Source organism: Eschrichtius robustus, chromosome 12 (genome assembly GCF_028021215.1).
Source record: "Eschrichtius robustus isolate mEscRob2 chromosome 12, mEscRob2.pri, whole genome shotgun sequence".
NCBI classification, from domain to species: domain Eukaryota; kingdom Metazoa; phylum Chordata; class Mammalia; order Artiodactyla; family Eschrichtiidae; genus Eschrichtius; species Eschrichtius robustus.
The window spans coordinates 27,238,277-27,259,041 of NC_090835.1; the positions used below are offsets into that span (position 1 = coordinate 27,238,277).

General features: G+C 45.0%; 1 protein-coding gene across 4 annotated transcripts in view; it reads left to right on the forward strand.

Annotated features, from left to right (window-relative positions):
* The window catches only part of CADPS (calcium dependent secretion activator), a 483,330-nt gene that overhangs the window by 267,594 nt on the left and 194,971 nt on the right, over nucleotides 1-20,765 (forward strand). For all 4 annotated transcript variants that reach the window (XM_068557631.1, XM_068557633.1, XM_068557634.1 and 1 more), the window contains exon 7: nucleotides 15,242-15,353. In XM_068557631.1, coding sequence (XP_068413732.1) covers nucleotides 15,242-15,353 — 112 coding nt within the window. The remainder of the gene's footprint in view (nucleotides 1-15,241; nucleotides 15,354-20,765) is intronic.

The following is a 20,765-nucleotide window of genomic DNA, read 5'->3' on the forward strand; positions in this document are numbered from 1 at the left end:
GGAATTAGTGTCCTTATAAAAGAGACACAGGAGAGATGATCTCTCTCTGCCATGTGAGGACATACGAGGAAGAGGTCTCTCACCAGACACTGAATCTGCTGGTGCTGGGACTTCCCAGCCTCCAGAATATCCAAACAAAGTAAATGTTTGTTGTTTAAGTTACCCAGTCTAGGCTATTTGTTAGAGCAGCCCAAGCTAAGACAGTGACAGTATACAAAAATGTAGAATTATATACAAATGTGCCGTAATATGATCCACTGTTAAAGATAAAATATTAGCCAAGCTAAGGTCCCTGGACATGACCGTCAAATTGCCATCTAACTCCTCATGGTAAGGTATGAATATGTCAGTCATTTAATCTGTCCTGCAATACCACTGCTGTAGGAAGGGCTAAGTCATGTATCAGTCACTCATTGTGTCACTTAATGATTCTTTGGCATTTTTTCCTCACTATTCCTCAGAACATAGCTCTGCTTTTGCCACCCTTTATGAAAGGGAAGAGAAAGTTTCAAAGCCCTAAACATCACCAATGTTTGTGCCTGACATAAGACAGAGCAGAAGAAAAAAAAGTCTGTCTGATCCAGACAGCTCTGTATTTTACCTTAGGCACATGTTGAATTCTAAATGATGCAAATAATTCATACAATTTTACATGCAATTATAACGGATAATGAAATTATCATCCCCCGCCCCACGTAAAGTGATGGAATTAATGACCACAATTCTATAAATTTTCTTGGATGATTGATGGAGGGAATAAACCTGATTTTACTGTGCTTGTAACGAACTGCCAGAGCCTAAGCTGCAGATCAGAGGGAGAGAGAGTGTTTGCAGGCAGAGGAAAAAGACGCAGACTTCTGTAGGGGGGTGTACACTGGAGCTTAATTGAAGAGCGGTGTGGTATTGATTCCGCTCTCCTCCCTCATGGGCAGGGAGGTGAAGCTGTGTGGCAATGTGCACACAGGAGGTCATGAAGTTGTTTTATTATTTATGTAAATCTGGAAGCTAGGAGGGGAGGGTTTAAAACACTAATGGAGACTGGGAATTTTGATTTTTCAACAGATTTACTTATCACAACATTTCACTCAGAGACAAATGTCTTTCCCCCGCTCCCTCCTTTCTCCTCCTCCCTCCTCCCCCCTCCTCCTCTTCCTTCTCCTTCTCCTTGTCCTTTCTTTCTCTATTTCTCTCTCTTTCCCCTCCCCATCACTGGGATTGGCCTCATAATCTTTTGGTTGCTTCCTATTTCCCACAATATTGTGAGGCCATCCCATTAAGGCAGACCATTCTTGGTCCAACCAGATCCATTCTCCAGGAGTCAAGTGTACATTGGGGTCTCCGACATGCTTCATGAATCAAGCCTTCCTGACTTGGGCTGACCTCCTCCGACTCAGGCGTGGGGTAGTCAACATTCATTCAACTCAGGTTCACATCTCAGTTTAATGAATGAGGTGATTCATGTAAAAGTCCCTGGAACAGTGATTGGCGTGTAATCAGCCCTCAGTCAGAACTGTATTATTATCATCACCATCTGCTGGGGAGTGGGAGAGTCACTCATAACTTCCCGCTAAGAGTCACTATTGTGGTAACTCTTACAAAATCGTCGTTCCGGGAACCACCGTTCCAGTGTGCCCATTAACAGCTCTCAAACTACAAAAGATAGTTTACGTGGGGTCAGCATCTCAAGGAGACTGAGTAATTATTCTTTCCTTCCTTCAAGGGCCACCTGATATTGAGGGGAAATCTGTAATTGGGAGACCAGGGCCTGTCTGCTTGTTCATCTTTGCGAACCTTAAAGTATTTGCTGTTTGCTATTCATGCAGCACTCAGCTGAAGACTGTAGACTCCGCAGTAGTTCACAAACATAGCCAAGCAGCACAGTCACCAAGGAAGATCATTAAAAATAAATACTCCTGGACAGACCCCTCTCTATATAAATTTTTGCCCAGTTGATATTGGGGCCTGGAAATCTCTGTTTTTAGTACCTCACCCATCCTCCCTCCAACTCATGATTCTGAGAACTTTATCTTGTGCCATCTAAACTATTACATGTTCCTTGGCCTGTTCATACTCAAATCCATTCTGTACATTCTTGCCCAATTAGCATCCTAAATTACAAACCAGCCAAGATTTCCTGAGGACTCTCAAAGGTACCTGACACTGTGCTGAGCCCTTGACATTCATTGTCTTGTTTAATCCTCTCAGCACCCCAAAGAGGTAGACATTGTTATGGTCCCATTTACAGATGGGAAATTTGAGGCTCAGAGTGGTTAGGAGACTTACCCAAGATCACACAGCTGGTTAGTGGTCTGCCATATCTGTATCTACTTTAATACCTGACGACAGGAAAGTGAGGTGTGTCTGATTTCAGAGCTCCAGCTCCTAAGTGCTGCATAATAATGATTACATCATTATGTACACAGTACGTTAACACATTATTGACTGGGGGGTTTTTGCAGAAACTAACACCTGTAGCCGTAATACGTCTCCGGTCAAAAATGTGTTAATACCTGCACAATAATCATTACATCCCTTCCCTGGAAATGTTTTAACTCTAAAGTAAAGATAATTGCAAAATCAAAAAAAAATACTGAATTACATGTCTCTTAAATTTAACCTATATCCAGTAGTTGATGGCAATTCACTTCAACTTTCATCCAGTTTTTTATACATTTTTTTTTACAAGATGGTCTGGAGGAGTCCTCTTAGTGTGTTTAATATTATGTGCATGGGAGTCCCAAAGTAAATGTAGCTTGGCCCTGTGGAGGACCCCTGTGGTCAGCCCAAGGAGAGCCAGATTTGACTGGAACATAGGTAGTGTTTTCACCCCACTCAGATGGTGTTGGTATACCATGGACTGGTTGAGTGACGGTGATATTTCTCTACAACTGAGATTTGTCACTTTTCAAGAATAACTCTCTGGCTCCACATTGGGCCTATGCCATCGCACTTGGTCTAGAGAGCAATTTCCCCGATGCTCTAAGACAACACCTCAGTTCTTACCGAAGGACATTCGGCCAGCTGGCCCATTCACCATTTCCCTTTGAGACTCCTGGCATTCATGACCACTCCCAGTGGTTTCTCACAAATGTGAAACAGAGAGAAAAAAGAACGAATCCACCAGCCAGTCCTTGGGGGAAGAGACAAGCTTAGCTCACAGCAGGGTCCTCAGGGATCCCTCTCTGTGGGATGGTGGGAACCCAGCCCAGGAAAGCAAAACCAACAACAGCTCCCATAATCCCCTCTATCAAAGGCAACTGGGAGGTCTCACAGGAGGGGGCTGGCTGCTTGGAGGGCAGCTGAAGCTCTGAATGGCCATCCCTGAACCCCCAAGGGCTGCCTCTGTGTGCCCATCACCGCTTGGATGCCCACTCGGACAGAGCCACAAGTGTTGGGGGCGCTCAAGTGTTGCTGAGGTTGGCTTAATGCTCATCGCCTTCCATGTGGGAGGCTTAATCTGGAACGCCTTTGATGTGGTTAGGGCTCCCCCCGGGAGTACTTGACCACAAGTGGTGTGAGAGACACTGGCTGCCTGCCTTGGCCTTAGGAGGTGTTGACCCTCTTTCTCTTTAGGGGACCTAGACGGTTCCTGTGGCCCCCTTCACCAGCACACTCAGGCCTGAGTCCCGTTCTTACACTGTGGAGAAACTGCCTCATTTGACACTGGCAAACAGGGAGGTTGTTTTATGAGGACATACGAGCTGGGAACTATTTTTTCAAACCGACAAGGTTATTAGGCAGGTGTTTATTGCGTGACTGCAATAGACTTTTTAATAATATGGAAGGACTATGAGATGGGTCTGAGCTCTCCAGTGCGTGCTCTTCTAGCTGAGGGCTCCAGACCAAGCTACACCATATAGAGTAGCACCAGGATGATGTGATTAAGCACCAGATAAAGGCACTGTATCAGTTAGTTATTGCTGTGTAACAGACTGTCTCAAAACTCGGTGGCTTAAAACCACAGTCATTTATTTCATTCACTTATCTGCAAATCGGTGGGGGGTTGGCTGGCTCAGGCCAGGCTCGGGTGGGTGGCTGTGCTTCACGCTGTGGGTCTGGTTGGCCCTGGCTCCTCACTCTGGCTTGGGCTCAGGCCTGCTCCATGTGGACCATTGTGGGATCCAGGCTGAAGGATCCACAGCTACCTGGAGGAAGTTCTGCTTATGGTGATGACAGAGGCTCAGGAGAATAAGCCCGAGCATTCAAGCACATTTCAAGCCCCTGCTTCCATCACATCTGCTAATACCCCATTGGCCGAGGAAAGTCACCTGGGTAATTTCAAAGTCAAATTTGGGGATTATATGTGCTCTGCCCAGAAGGAGACCAAAGCAAGTAGTCACATGGACAAGGCTAGTACCAGTGGGGCAGGAAGAAAGCTTTTCTCCTGGAGAAGGCAGGAGAAGGTGAATCTCTTTGAGTAGTACTCTGATATACCCACCAGGGTCAAGAAAAGGCCAGTGAAGGATGAGAAGCAGGATGGGGGTGAGGGGAAATGTTTCGGGCACTTTGAGAGAAGGAAGTCTTGAGAAAGTGAGAATGAGTTCTCAGCTCTTACTCCTTTGCCATAGCTGGCCCAAAAAATCAACCCAAATTCAAGTCCCAATTTTATTCTACCCAGACTGAGAAAACACAAAAGCCACTACTCAGGTGGTTTTGAAAACACTTACAAGGTCAGCTCACATCTTGATGTTTGATTCTAATGCTGGCACTTGGACTAAGTTGTTCTGTATCTCTGAGATGTCCTGGATAGTTACAGAGGGCTTTATTGATGACCAGGCTGGGTAGCATTTTCACATCGAATTCTAACAAGAGGTATGCTAAGAGGGAAGCACTATTAACATCCCATTTTACAGGTAAGAAAATAGAGGCCACAAGACATTCAGTCAGCTGCTTAAAATCACTCGGGTAGACAGTGGCACAGCTGGATGTGGAATCCAGGCTGCTAGACTCCCGAGCCTGCTCCCTTAATCCTGAACCCCCCCCCCCGGATAATGCAAGCTGCCCTTTGTTAAGAGCTTACATTGTACTCAGTGCTTCTGTCATTTAATTGGGGGACAGGCAGATAGAAAGCCCTATAAGGTAGATACTGTTAATGTGCCCATTTTATAAACATGAAAACTGAGATCTGAGAGGCTAATAAATTTGTCTGAGATAATAAAGCTGTGAAATGATAAAAATTAAACAGCCTGACTCATCCCCACTGCACCAGCTTCCTCATTTGTAAATGAGGAGCTTGGCCACAGTGATCTTCGGGGCTCCTGTCAACTCTGAGTCTGTTGCTCTGTGTCCCCCAGTTGTTTTTCCTCATTTGGTTCATGCTCTCAGTAGAACTGGCTAGAATGCAAAGGGGTTTGCATTGCATTCTGTAATTCCCCTGGCCAGGTTTCCTGACAGCTGTAGCCTCTCTGACTGTATACCGTGAGCCTTCTAGAGGCTGTGAGGTGTCCTAAGGCAGGTTGAAGTCCTAAAGACACAATCAGCTAGAGCACCTCCTAGTTGTTTATGAGAATCACAGGTTGCAACCCTAATAATGAGGCTCAGGTTACAAGAGCAATTATAGGAAAAAGCCCAGTGTGGGAAATTAAACAGGCGTTGGTTGGCTGAGCCACAGAGAGAAGACAGTGAATGAATGTGTTCCCAGCAACCTCCTGCGGGTGCCTTTTTGATGTCCACCATGCAGTGAACAATTCCTTTTCTCTAATGGTCCTTAGGAACTTGGAATAAACAGATGGTTAGAGGAAGGCAGCTAGGTGATGGAGATGCAGGAGAACCTCAGAATGGGGAGAGAGCCATCATTTCCAATGACAAAAACTCACCGCCTTTCATAAGGACGGAGGATATCTTTAGGCCAAGCTATAAGCTCCATTCCAGCGAAGGCAACCCTGTCAAGCCACGTGAGGTGCTGTCATCTTCATGATGTAGCCCACGACGCCCAACCCCAGGCCCACCCCACCCACTGTACCAGCACCACATCCCACCCCGTGCACCCTAATCCCACACCATTCTGTTACTTAGCTCCAACCTTGGGTTTCCCATTTAGATTTTGTTTTTGACCATCTATATATTTTCTTATGAGTCAGTCTCCAATGAAGAATAGAGTCTAAGCTCTCACAGCCGGATAGGATCTTGACAAGTCCAGGCTCCAGTGGATTTCCGGTTTCCGGTCTGGCATGGAAAGAGCTTGGAAGGCGTGGGTTTTGTCCTCACAACAAGAAAAAGGCTGTACAAACGGAAAATCAGCAACTCTTCTTAGATCCATCAGAGAATTTTAGGTCACAGGGCAAACCGCTGCCCGCAGATTTAGAGAGATAGACAAACAGATATAGAGAATCATAGCCTCCTGGAGCAGAAGACTGGGAGAAGAAATTGCTCCTGGAGCCATAAGGGCTTCCATTTGCCCCGTACGTCACTTCCAACAAAAGTGTTGAAAAGACAAAACACACAGTTTGAAGAGACAGGTATGATAGAGATGTTGGAATCATCAGACTGGGAATTTAAATCAACTATGATTAATATGCTAAGGTCTCTAATGGCAAAAAAAAAAAAAAAAAGGTAGACAACATATAAGAACAGAAGGGTAATATAAGCAGAGTGATGAAAACCTTAAGAAGGAATCAAAAGGAAATGCTAGAAATCAAATACCCAGACTTTTGTCTTTAGGACAGAAGATATCAGTATAGTAGCCTCCCTACCCCTATTATAGAGATAAGTAAATTGAGACCCTACCGGTGGTTTGTCCAAGGTCACATAGCTAATGAGAAAATTAGGATTGATGCACAGATCTCCTGTATTTGATCTCCTCTGGCCTTCATTCAACAGGCATTTATCGAGTGCTTCTTCTGCACTGGGCAGAGCTAAACATTGGACTACAGCAGTGATGGCCTTGGTCCCTGCCCTTATAAAGTTTATAGTATAGAATTTTCCTGTACTTCCTCTTTAACCATGCCAAAGAATGTAAGTCCAGAAGAAGACAACATGGTTCAATTTTGCTTTCAACTTGAATCTCATCTCCAAATGTGCATACGTGTGTGGAGAAAATCACAATTCATTGAATTCATTTCTTCAGTAAATGCTTGTTGGACATGTGCCATGTGACAGGCACTGCCCTAGGTGCTGGGGATGCAGCCATCCTCAGACATAGCAGGGAAACAGACACAGATCCCTGCCCTTGAGGAGTTTACATTCTAGTAGGAGGAGACAAACAAGAAACCAAATAAAGAAGTACCGGTAATAATTGCTTCTTGGTAAAGTTCTAACTGTCCACGCTATGTAAATATTCCACCCACCCTCTTCCTGGCACTTCTAACCTTTCTTTTCTGAGTGGCTGGCAGTTCCTGTGACTAAGCTGGGAAAACCTTAGAGGAACAGATGTGCGGGGAGAACACTAAAGCTGAGGTTTGAACACATTTGATTTCCGATTCCTGGAGAGGAGCTATTCCAGTGGAAATGTCAGGTAGGCAAATTGGAGCCTCCATCCCTCCACCTCCCAGACAACCCAATTTTTACAAAGCAAACGCCTCATTTATGTAGATAAGAGGTAGTTTAGCTTTTCTAGTACGTTAAAGGGCCCGAATCACATCCTATCCATGAGTTTGCATGAAACACACTGCGATGGTACAATTGATTCGCTTGATGTAGAATATCATGCCGTCTGCCTGAAAGGCGGGCCAAAAGATTTTAATGCAGTTGTCTCCAGGCAATTATTAACTTTCCCTCTTAGCAACGGGACCAAGGAAGTTTGATTCCCCGAAATGACACTTCTCCCTTGTTAAAGCTGGCAGTTAGTTTTATGAACCACACCAATCTAACACCCAGCTCGCATGAGCCAATATACCTTGAATAAATGCAAATCCAGTCTCGGTGGCATGAATGATGACCTTATGCTGAGCATCACCATGGCAACTAATGACATCATCCCCCAACACCAACCTGCACAAAAATCCAGTTCTCCAAGGGTCCTTATTTGCCTAAAGTGGATGTGTTCTTGGCTTAGTCACATACGCATTCGTAAATATCACTCTGTTGTCAAAGGTTTGCAGTGGATGTTTACTGTCATTTTGGGAGGTATATTCCCTTTGTGGCGAATGTTTGTTTTTTGTTCATGGGGGGGGTGGGGGAAATTCTGATGAAAATTACTGTGTGTATTTGATTAGCAACATTTGTTGATAACATATGGTCTGAGGAGGCTTCCGCAAATAAGAGGCTTTAAATAGTAAACAGAGATGTGACTGAGATGGAGCAGATGCTCGCCAAACTCACAGTAGAAGGTTGCCTTGCCCATAGATTTCTCCCTCCCTCCACCCAAGCACATCCCTCTCCCTTATATTCTCCCCCAGATCAAAGTATTCACTTTCAAAGCAGTGGCCCTATGGAACAGGTTCGGAGAAATAATGTGCTGTGACTTTAAAAATCATCTACACCCTCCCCCAAATATGAATTATCTGTTACTCTTGTTTATTATTTGATATTAATAATGATGTAGTGTGACTGAATGAGTCAGCCAGCTCAAGTGGATCTGGAAGCAGCATTTGGGCACCACGTGTCTGAAATGCTGTGATATACAATCCCCAGTTTTCCAGTACACCAAGAGTGCTAGCAAGAGCCCCAGGAAGAATTTAGAGCAGCACATTGAATCGCCATGGGGTGAGCTCTCCTCGTAAGTGCATGTTTACAGTTTATCTTTGTGGCTGTGCTCTGGTGAGCATACGTACTTCTCATCTGCTAATGAAAATAAAAGTACTCCCATGAGCCGGCGATTTAACTGTGTATATAGCAGGGGTCAGCAGACATTTTCAGTAAAGGACCAGAAAGTAAATAATTGAGGCTTGTTGGCCATAAGGTCTCTGTCGTAACTACTCACCTCTGCTTTTGAAGTGCAAAAGGCGATTTGTATCAGTAAATAGATGGGCGTAGCTGTGTCCTAATAAAACTTTATTGATGGGCATTGAAATTTGAATTTCATGTAATTTACATGTGTCCCAAAATATTACTCTTCTTTTAATTATTTTCAGCCACTTAAAAATGTAAAAACCATTCTTAGTTCATCAGCCATACATAAGCAAGTAGTCAGCACACTTGACTCGTAGACCTTAGTTTACCAACCCCTGGTCTGTAATCCTGAAATGAAAGACTTACTCTTTTTGGTGCTTTCCACGTGCTGGGTATTGTGTTGAACACTGTATATGCAATAGTTTATCTCCTACTTATCCTTCCATCGACTCTCTGGGGTCAGTACTATTCTTATCCCCAGTTACAGGTGTGAAAGGCAAGGCTTCAGCTCACACCTAACAACTGTTATCATTTCTGGACGTGACATCACCCTAAGTAGAATAGCACATCCATAAGGGCAGCGCTGATATCTCATGCATCTTTGGGTCCACAGCAGCACCTAACACAGTGATTTTCACATTGTAGACATTCAGGAAGTGTTTTCTAAATGCAGGGCATAGTAGAGGTCTGAGCCCTCAGCAGTGGAAGTCAGAGCTTCATCCAACACCATGTGCACATGTAGGTTCGTGGGCTGGACTGTTCTTCTCTTTGTTCTCCAGCCTCTTGCAAAAGGTATTTGATTTGGAATGAGCACACATGTGTCAATACATGTTCCTTCATTTTTGGAGGTGCCACTGTGGGTGACTGCATTTCCATAGTCTGCGCTTGTGTTGCTTCCGGTTGAAAAGACCGAAAATAATAACAGTAGTTCATTTTGTAACTCAGTGGTGCTTTCCAACATTATACTGTTGGCATCCACATTGCTTCCAGCTCTTGGCCTCCTGAGCTAACCACTCCTTGACCTTCAAAGACCTACGCCCTGCTCCTCAGAATGCTGTCCTTGCTGCTATGTCGCCTGGGTCCCCTCTGCGTGCTGCCAGCCACTCTGTACACTTCAGAGAGTTGGTGTGCTCCGGCAAAACATCTGATCCCCAAGGAGATAAACCCTCACTTTGGCTTAAAGGGGGCAGTCACGCTCTTGCATATTTCCTGTGTGGCATCTCTCCACAATCCCCTGAATCTGGTGACATGAGTATTTCGAATTTGTCACATCTTCCTAGTCATTAAACAAATATTTATTGGGTGCCGCCCTGTGCTTGGTACAGTAGATTTAACACACACACACACACACACACACACACACACACACACACCCCACACACACACACACCCCACACACACACACCCCACACACACACACACACTATGCTCCTTGCCCCAAGGTATTAACCATCTAGAGAGAGAGCCAGATACACACACAGATAATTGTCACACTACACTCTAATACTGTGTTATGAGTTATGGAGAAGCAGCAAAGCTCTATGGTTTAATGCATGGGCTTTCAGGTCAGAAACTCTGAGTTTGAAACCCAGCTCTGTGATAGTTTGAAACCCTGGCCCAGTTACTTAACCTCTCCAAGTCCTAGTTTCTCCATTGATAAAGTGGGGATAATCAGGATATACCTTGCAGACCTGTCAGAAGGATTAAATGAGATAACCCATGAAAAGCCCTCAGCCCAAGACCTGGCAAACCGTAAGCACTCGATAATTGGTGACTGTTTTTAGTGCTTTTGTGAACTGGCTGTACAGTGTGAGTATAGTAGCAGACATGATAAGAACAGGGAAGTGAGACACCTCACCCACTTGACGTTATGTACTTTATGTTCAGAGAGAAGTTAGTTAACCTTCCCAACTGCTCCTTGCCATAAATACTATCAACCTCTGGTCTTTTCAAATCAAAGCAGAATTTTATTTCAGTCCTGGGAAACTTTTAAAAGAGGTATTCATTTAAATAGCCACAGTCAGTGCTCAGCAAAGGAAAAGAAATGAGCAGAGAAGAAGGCAACAATGAGAAATAGATTCATTTATCATTACGTGGCTCCGCCAAAAGGCCAAGGTTCCACCACGGACTGATTTGTCTGCAGGTTACGTAGCACTCTGTGAAGTATATTGAGCATGTGAAATAAATCTAATGCAGCCCACAGTCCCATCCATTTTGAAACAGAACTTTACAGTTGAGTTACAGAGGTAATTGATGTTAACTGGATCCAGGCACAGAGGAGCGAGTTGTGGCATTTGGGAGCAAGGCAATGTGGCGGCATGGCTAAGAGTTTGGGTTGTGCAGGCAGATTGCCATTTGCTCCCTGTGACCTTGGACACATGACTAATCTGCTCTCTGAGCCTCAGTTTCCTCATCTGTAACTATGGGGGTGATAGTTATAAGCGTTTCACAGGATGGCCAAGAGGGCTTAAAAAGACAAAATAGACGTATGACCATCTAACATTTTGGAGATAGGAATGTGTGACTAGCACATAGGAAGCTCTGAAGAAATATTAGCTGTTTTTGTTATAGTCAGGTCTTTCCATGGCTGGAAAAAGACAAAAAGTGGACATTTTCATGATTTTTTTCCCAACGGGGAGAGGGGCAGGGAAAGTGCTGATAACTAAATCTCCTTGGGGCTCCTATGAATAGGAAGCATTGACCAAAAGAAGGCAGGAGTGGTTTTCACAGAGTCCTGTGACTGTAGCGACCTCCCCTGCATGGCCCATCCTCTGGCCACGCTAAACAGACTGGGTGGCCTTGGGCTCAGAGCCTGATTCACGAGCTTGTGACCGCTGTGGCTGCACAGGTCCCACACTCAGACCGTTTGGTTTCATGCTCCGCATTGCCGTCTTGAAATTCTTAATTATTTGATCTTTGAGCTCGAGTCAGTTAAGTGGGGTCTGATAGAGTAATGAGCATGTGTTTGAGCAGAGGAGATCCTCAGAGAAAGGAAAACACTGTATTTTAGTATCTTTAATGGCACTTTTTCCTGCTTTTTGAACAGGGAGCCCACATTTTCATTTTGCACTGGGCCCTGAAAATGACATAGCTGGTCCTGATTAGACTTTCTTTTTTTTCCTGCTGCAGTGAGCCAGGTATCCATTTTGAAATCTGGTGGATAAATTGGGATTCAATAGCGACCTAGCAACTTGAGGTGAGCCAAGGGTCATGGTAGGAAGCCAAGAGCACAGCTGCAGGCCTGGTGGAAAGGAGAAGCAAATCACTGTCCAAATGCACAGGGGTTGTCAGGGCAGCCTCCAGTGGCTTCAACTCCATCCAGCTGATGGGGTCTCAGAGACCTCGCCCTGCCCCACGGTCTGAGTCATGTTGAACGCATTATGAGCTGAGCATCCTTGGGTAGCAGCAGGGGTTCAGGCAGACGGGGTTCGTGCCCACTGAACAGGCCAGAAAATCCCTACAAACCAGTTTCAAGGACAGTGTCACAGGGATCCAGTGTGGGGAATTCCCAGGGACCTGGGATTAAGGCCTCTTTATGGCTTAGCATTTAGAGCATCTCACTCCAGAACTCTCTTTGTTTCCGGCAGGAATCTTCCTTATCTCCATGACCAAGCATGATAAATGCCCAAAGAGATTCACAGCACAATTAACCATAAACAGTGAAGTAATGATCATGTTTTTTGCCAAAATTGTTAATCATTAGTCATGCGTGTTATTGATAATCATGACAGTAATAGCAGCAAGAGCTATAAACTGGGAATTAAGAGATTTGTGTTCCAGCCCAACTTGATCACAATTCACTGTAATAAAATGGACAAGATCTTGAGGTTCTTCTCAGTTTTCTCATCTGTGAAATGGGTACAATATGAACTGTTTTACCTCTTACCCTGTGTAGTAGGAAGGGTAATGTCCATCTTGCTTGCCCAGCAAAGGGTCAGATACTTAGTAGGTGCTTAATAAGTATGTGTTGAATGGGTAACACAAAATATAAGTGATTATCACTGTTACTAGAATACATCTTGTGTATCCTTATTTGGGGAAGGGAAGGTAGCCAAAATTTGGGGGACTCTTATGCTATTCCAAGCCTGCTGCTATTTACTCTTTATCACTATTCTGTGAAATGATATTATTTTATAGCTCAGGAAACTGAGGTTCAGGGATGTTAATTAACTTGCCCCAAGTCCTGCAGTTTGCAAGTGACTCATCAGGATTTGAACTAAGAATGCTGGGTTCAAAACCTTATGCTTTGTCACGTTGCCTTTACTAGGACAAAGGTTCCCCTATCTTAGGAGCTTGCTGCTGTGGCTGATGTCCAAAATTAGGAGCTTCCATCCGTACATCTCACCTTTTGCTGTTGTGTTTGAAACCTGTTGCTTCTCGCCGTGTCTCATGTCCTCTTCGTGTCCTTCCCCTTTCTCTCTTGTGACTGTTGTGCTTTCTCAATGGTTCTTGCACACTTGGGTCCCCGTGGAGCTGGGCACCCCCTTATCTCTTTCTGGTGCTCTCTTACCAACACTCTAGAGTCCTTAGGTCTTTGAGTTTAGTTAATGGGATTTATTCGATTGAGTGCAACCTTGACGCTAGAAGTCAGAGTTCCATCATTTACAAAAGAGGAAATACAAACAGCCAGTGAACACAGAGTAAAATAGTCAAGCCTGCTATTAATCAAGGAAAGGCCCATGAGAACAGCAGTGATTAAATTGGCCAGAAGAAAAAGTGAATAGGGACACCCAGAGTGGGCAAGAAGCCATGTGACTTGCACTCTTCTTCCCAGATGGCAGGAGGATAGTCACCAACTGTGTGGAGAGCGTTTTGGGAATAGGTGTCCCAAGCCTTGAAAGTTTCCACTGATGAGCACAGTTCCTGCAGCACCGTAGGAGCACCACCATGTTTGTTGATAAATGAACGAAGAAACGATCTCCCATCTAACTCTCCACTTCCCAAGGAAATAAACAGAGATGAAATTAAAAAGTAATGTCCAGCCCAATCTCAATAATAGAACAATGGTTAAATAAATTATGATGCATCCATCAGGTGTAATATTATAGTCATTAAAAATAATATCAAATGAGTAACTTAAAATACGGAAATTGGCCATTACATAGGCAAAATGAAAAAAAAAAACATTTCTATACAACATTATATCTATTCCTGTTTCCTAGTTCTGTAAAAGAATATATATTTGCACAATTTATTTATTCAACAAATATTTATTAAGTGTCTTCTGTGTGCTAAGTACTGTGGTAATGCAATATAAACAAAACACACAGTCCACGCACTTATGGAGCTTACAGAATATTAGAGGATTTAGCTGTTAAACAATCACGCAAGTAAATCAATCATTACAAATCCAATGATTGCTAGGACAGAAAATTAAACAGTATGTTCAAGAGAGTTTAACACTGGAAAAAAATTGAGACTGGGAGATCAAGGGACATGTTCTCAGCTCTGGCTGAGCCCCAGAGAGGTAGCGGGTGAAGAGAAGGGTGGGGAGAAGCATTGCCAACAGAAGGAACCGTGCATGCAACAGCCCTGAGGTAGCACAATAAGGGGGCCCATGACACTCGAGTGGATGAGTGGGACACCATACCACGGGGTCTGGATTGTGCCCAGTGCAATGGAACAGGTGCCGTGGAAGGGTTTAGGGCAGGGGCTCAATGCAATCCAGTTGATACTTCCTGAAGGTCATGCTGATTTCAGGTACAGAGTGGATGGAGATGGCTCTGTAAGAAGCATGATGAGTGAATGAAAAGATCACATCTGAGGGACCCATCAGGGGCTCATGTCAGCTCAGACTGGCACTCTGCCCAGATGCTAGGTAAGCCAGGCTCTCCTCTTGGGAGATCTACTGTGATTCCCAGAGACCAGTGAGTGGGGAAGGGCGTTTCCCACGTCATATCCTTCGACCTTCGTTCCTCTTTAACAGGGCTAAACTAAGCTTCATCCATTGCTCTATTCAACTTAACTTTGAATGCCAGTGGAAATGGGGCTCCCTCTCTTCCCACTACTATTGAGGTCTCATTGTAAAGTCAGGTGTTAGCTCCTGCCAAATGAAGCTCCGTCTCAAAATCTAGAACAGCAGTTTCCAAGAACTAGGGATTCTTGGAAAGGCTACAAGGAAATATTAGTGGTTACCCTGGAATAGTTTGTAGGGATAGCAAATGCATGGGGCAAATTTCTCACCAACTCGACTTCATGCTAATTCCAAGTGATTCCTTCTAGTGCTCTGTGAAGACCCCTGGCAACTTTCTGAGCATCTGTCTTGCATTTGCCTAACAAGATAATTAACACCTTTTGTCATTCTGGCAGCTTGGGAGGGGAGGGGGATGTGACAGGCAGCATGCCTTGATGCCTCAGTGCCTCGATGCCTCGGGTTAACCCTGCATTCACCCGACCCAGGAAGAAGGCGGGGCTAAGTTTAGCGTTGTCCAGGCGGAGGTCTCCGCACTGACCTCTCTGATTCTGTCTGCAGCTGGGGCACCCAGGGTGACTTCTCTACGACCCACGCACTGCCCGCTGTGAAGGTGAAGCTGTTCACAGAGAGCACAGGAGTCCTGGCCTTGGAGGACAAGGAGCTGGGACGGGTAAGTGCTCCCCATCACAAGGATTCTCCATCACAAGAAGCTGTGGAGGGCCGGAGTCCCCGGGTCCCGAGAGGCAGTACCGCCAATTTCTTTTATTCATTCATTCATTCATTCATTTATTTATTTATCTATCTATTTATGGCTGTGTTGGGTCTTCGTTTCTGTGCGAGGGCTTTCTCTAGTTGCGGCAAGTGGGGGCCACTCTTCATCGCGGTGCGCGGGCCTCTCACTATCGCGGCCTCTCTTGTTGCGGAGCACAGGCTCCAGACGCGCAGGCTCAGCAACTGTGGCTCACGGGCCCAGTCGCTCCGCGGCATGTGGGATCCTCCCAGACCAGGGCTCGAACCCGTGTCCCCTGCATTGGCAGGCAGACTCTCAACCACTGCGCCACCAGGGAAGCCCAGTACCGCCAATTTCTGATAAGCCCAGCTTCGAGGTTTGACTCCCTGGCTCTACTCTTCATTGACTGTGTGACCTTGGGCAAGACCCCCAACCTCGCCAAGCCTCAGTTTCCCCTCTTTAAATCTGTGTGCATTGCAGAAGATAGGTCAGGAGTTCTCAGCACCATGAGCCCCAGACACCCTTGAGAGCAAGGATGTGCAATACCCTTTCTATCGTGAAGCAAAAGTATTAGATAATTTAACAGACCGACACCCTAACGATTTTAAAGTCAGCACAGTGACATAATATAAAAGAGACATAAAAGGGAAATTATAATAATTCCAAAATGTAAAGATTCAACCACAGCTGTACTGAAGACCCAAGGAAGGAGTCTTTACTTTTCCCATATGGAGAATCACTGCACTGCGCAGGTGACAAAGTCCCCTGCAGAGGATGGGGGCTCAAAACCCCAAGTATCAGTAATTTACTGAAACAGTGAACCAATCTTGGTAACAAAGTTTCCTTGATTTCCCTGGAAAAGTGCCAAACACACTTATAGTGTATATGTAAAAAAGATTTAGGAGCTAGACTCATTTGATCACCAGCGGTTTTTTCTACCTCTGTTCATGTCTGGTGGGAATATTCAAAAATCAGGTGGGCTGTACGATTCCTCATCGTTGAGGAGTAGCTCGCTCACTGCAGGATGATTAGTATCCCTGGGCCCCGCCCATTCAATACTAGCAGAGCCCAGCACCAATTATTTTGTCAACCAAAAATGTCCCCCAAATTTCTGAAACATCTCAAGGGGTGGTACCAATCCCTTTGAGTACCACTGAGATAATAATTCTTTTTTAAAAAAAAATATTTATTTATTTATTTGGCTGTGTCAGGTCTTAGTTGCGGCTCACGGGTTCTTTTAGTTGCAGCATGCAGACTCTCAGTTGTGGCATGCATGAGGGATCTAGTTCCCCAACCAGGGATCGAACCCAGGCCCCCTGCGTTGGGGGGGCAGAGTCTTAACCACTGGATCACGAGGAAAGTCCCAAAATTTTCTAGTAGTCTGTTTTTTTTTTGGGGGGCCACACTGTGCGGCATATGGGATCTTAGATCTTAGTTCCCCGACCGGGGTTTGAACCCGTGCCCCCTGCATTGGAAGCACGGAGTCTTAACCACTGGACCGCCAGGGAAGTCCCCAGTAATTCTTATCTGAATAATTTCTTTTATAATATCTTCTTACATCTCAGCTCTTGACTCTGTACCAAACAGATTTTCAGAACACAAGTTGGATTTGTTCCTTGCCAGCTTAAAATGCTTCTATGACTCCATACCGCTTATAGTAAAATCTGAACTCTGCAGCACAGCCCACAGAGACTCGGGAGATCTGGCTCCTGCCCACCTCCCCAGCCTCATTTGCTTTCGCCTTTCCCCTCATCCAGTATGCACCAGCGTCGCTGGCCAAATGTTAGTCCCTCAAATAAACCGAATTCTTTCTCATCTCAGCAGGCTTCGTCTCTGCCTGGAGCACTCGCCTTCCTCACTGCCCAGCTCTTCCAAAGGCCACTTGCTTCTCTGTATAAATGCCACCTCCTCCTCGGAGAGCCCTTTGCTGACTGCCCGTCCGCCTTCATTTACTACTTCAGCTCCTCCCCGTTCACATCCTCCACCGAACCTATCACCAATGAGACAGAGAGAATTTACAGAAATTTTGGCTCCTGTCTCCCCCACTGGACTGGAAAACTCCATGGGGAGAGAAACCTATTTTTTCCCTTTTTTAAAATTAAAGTGCAGTCAATTTACAATATGTTATTGGTTTCAGGTATGCAATGTAGTGATTCAATATTTTTATAGATTATACTCTATTTATAGTTATTATAAAATGTTGGCTCTATTCCTTGTGTTACACAATATATCTTTATATCCTTATTTTATACGTAGTGGTTTGTACCTCTTAACGCCCTACCCCCTTTTTGCCCCTGCCACCATCCCTCTTCCCATTGCAAGGGAGATACCATGACCGTGAAAATTATTTTGTCCACCACCCTAGTCCTATACCCAGAGCCCAGCACATAGACTTAATAAATTTCATTTCTACTGGTTGAATGCATAATCCCTTCTGAAAGCTCTGTGACATTAGCCAATAAATTTAACCTCTCTGATCCGCTGATACAGCATCTGTAGAAAAATGACAGAACATCCCAAAGCAAGCACACAGGTACACACACCTAAGGACACCAGCAAGAACACATTAACCACGCTTTCTTTTGTTTTTAATTAATTAATTTATTTCTTTATTTTTGGCTGCGTTGGGTCTTCATTGCTGCGTGCGGGCCTTCTCTAGTTGCAGCGAGCGGGGACTACTCTTCGTTGCAGTGTGCGGGCTTCTCACCGCGGTGGCTTCTCTTGTTGCGGATCAGGGGCTCTAGGCGCGCCAGCTTCAGTAGTTGTGGCGCGCGGGCTCAGTAGTTGTGGCACGTGGGCTCAGTAGTTGTGGCTCATGGGCTCCAGAGCACAGGCTCAGTGGTTGTGGCACACAGGCTTAGTTGCTCCGCGGCATGTGGGATCTTCCGGGACCAGGGCTCAAACCCATGTCCCCTGCATTGGCAGGCAGATTCTTAACCACTGCACCACCAACAAAGTCCCCTTCCTTTGTTTTATCAATTCCTTAATCTGGCTTTCATCTATAGAACTGACCTGGAATCATATTACTAGGACCTAGACCGCAGATGGAAGTAAAACAAAAGGTAAACAAGGCTGATAGCAAAAAGAGTGCCCCCCACAAAAAAAGAAAGGGAATGAAAGAAAAGAAGAGGTTTACCCATTTTCTTTGAGAAATGACAAATATTCACTTCTGTCCCTAGGGAAAGAGAGACACACAGAGTGGGGGAAGGACCCTGCCTTTTCTTTTTCTTCAAACCTTTCTTTTTCCATGAAGACATGAATCAGGAATCAGGAGAGTCTCAGAGACCTAGAATATCAGTGTTAGAAGAGGCAAGTCCAGGAACCATCAACCTGAGTCCACTCCATGGGTCTCAGGAGCCCCTTGAAACCGTTTACACATGTTGGGGGGAGGGGCGTATGTGCATTTTTCTGGACTTGCTAATCCAAAGCATTCACCAGCTTCTCAAAGCTGTTTCCGCTCGAAAAAGTTAAAACACACTGGGCTAGTCAAAGTCTTTTCTTTATAGAGGAGAAAATTGATTCCTGTGGAAGGCAGGAGACACCCCCCCAGAGCCACCCAGTTAGTTGGGGCCCATGCACAGTTGCATGTTTACCACTGGCCAGGCTACTGTCCTGAGGGCTCTGTGTGCAGCCCCTCACTGATTCTTTATCTGAATCCTATGAGGAAGGTCCAGTTATTACTTCTCCTGTACAGACCACTACACTGGGGCCCAGAGGAGGTAAGTGACTTCCCAGGAATGATGCCACGTCATCTCTATTTTTACTGCACGGCGTTGTCCCTATGCAAAAATAAAAATCTTGGCTCTGCTGTTGGGGTGAAGGCCACGAGCTTGCCATTAATCTCTTAACAAATCATACTCTCCTCCAGTCTCATGACACATTCCCCCAGATACTAGTTGATACTTCCTTCCTGCCACAGAAACTTTCCACCTTTGCGGTGGAGCCCGCCTGCCTGGCCCTTGCGCTGGTGGGACGGGCGCCCTCTGCTGGCAGCACCTCCACAGACAGCGGCTGGGGGACAAAAGTGCTCTTTTTTAAAGCGATTCCTTGGACCCCTTGGAAAAGTGTTTCTACGCGCTGATTTTTCCCAAGTTTAGGAGGACATAGCCACATTCAAGATTCTGGTGCTGTGTTCATTCACCCAACAGTATTTAGTTTGTTCCATTTTTATTTTTATGTTTCCTTTTTGTTAACCTTTGAACTGAAAAATAACTCATGCATATAGTAAAAAATAATCAAAATGGATATATAGTGAAAACTAATGATCCCACCCAACTGACTTGAGTATCTTTTCCGAGAGAAAAACCTTGTTTTCAATTTACTGGGCATTCTTCCCGAAATATTCTATGCATGTACAAGCATAGCATATACAAGCATATTTGTATATATCCCTCTTAAAATAAAAAAGAAAGAGAACACAGTTGGAAGTTACTGTGTGCATACTGCTCTGCACTTTGCTTGAAATATCAGGATATTTGGAGATTAGTCTGTATCAGCCCATACTGGCTTCCCTTTTGTTTCCATAGCTACGTACACTGTGTAGATATATCATAATTTATTTAGATTGTTTCCAGTCTTTGGCTGTATAAACAATGCCTCTATGAATAACCTTGAGTTTATTTCTTTGCACATATGTGTGTGTGTGTATATATATGTATATGTAGGATAAATTTCAAAAAAAGTATCTTGCTGAATGAAATCTGAATTTTGACGGATACTACCAAATTGTCCCCTAAAGAGTATACACCAATTATAATTTCACAAAAGGCATGAGAGAGTGACTTTTCCTCCACACTCTTGACAACAGTGCAATACTCTCAACCTTGTACTCATCAAATAGGGTTACGGGCCCACTGTGTCCATTCATTTGCGCTATGCACCGAGCAAACAGGAATAACGACAGTCAAAAATCCTTAACCACACAGAACGTAAGGAATAGAGACATAAAACCAGAAGTTACAATGCAGTGTGGTGAGTGCCCTGCTAGAGAAAGGACACCTGGGAAGCACACAGCAAGGGGACATAATCTAGTCTGAAGAGCAGGCACCCCTTCCCGGCGGGGAATGCAGAGGTAAGGAGAGACATAGAGGCTAAGTGCTTGAGAGGATCAGCCAGGTAAAGGCTCAGGGTAAAACCGTCCCCCAGAAGGACCTGCCCAAATACCCAGGTAACTAAGAGAAGCTGGGGCTGGCTGACGTACAGCTTACTGCAGAGGATGGGTTGTGTTCCCATATCAGTGTCACCACATCAAAGCACAGCACACATGGGCCTCGGCTGAGATGACAGAGTACTCAGCTAGCAGCCTGGAATGTCCAGATGAGGTGTGTGGACTGCTCGGGACTCACGTGCACC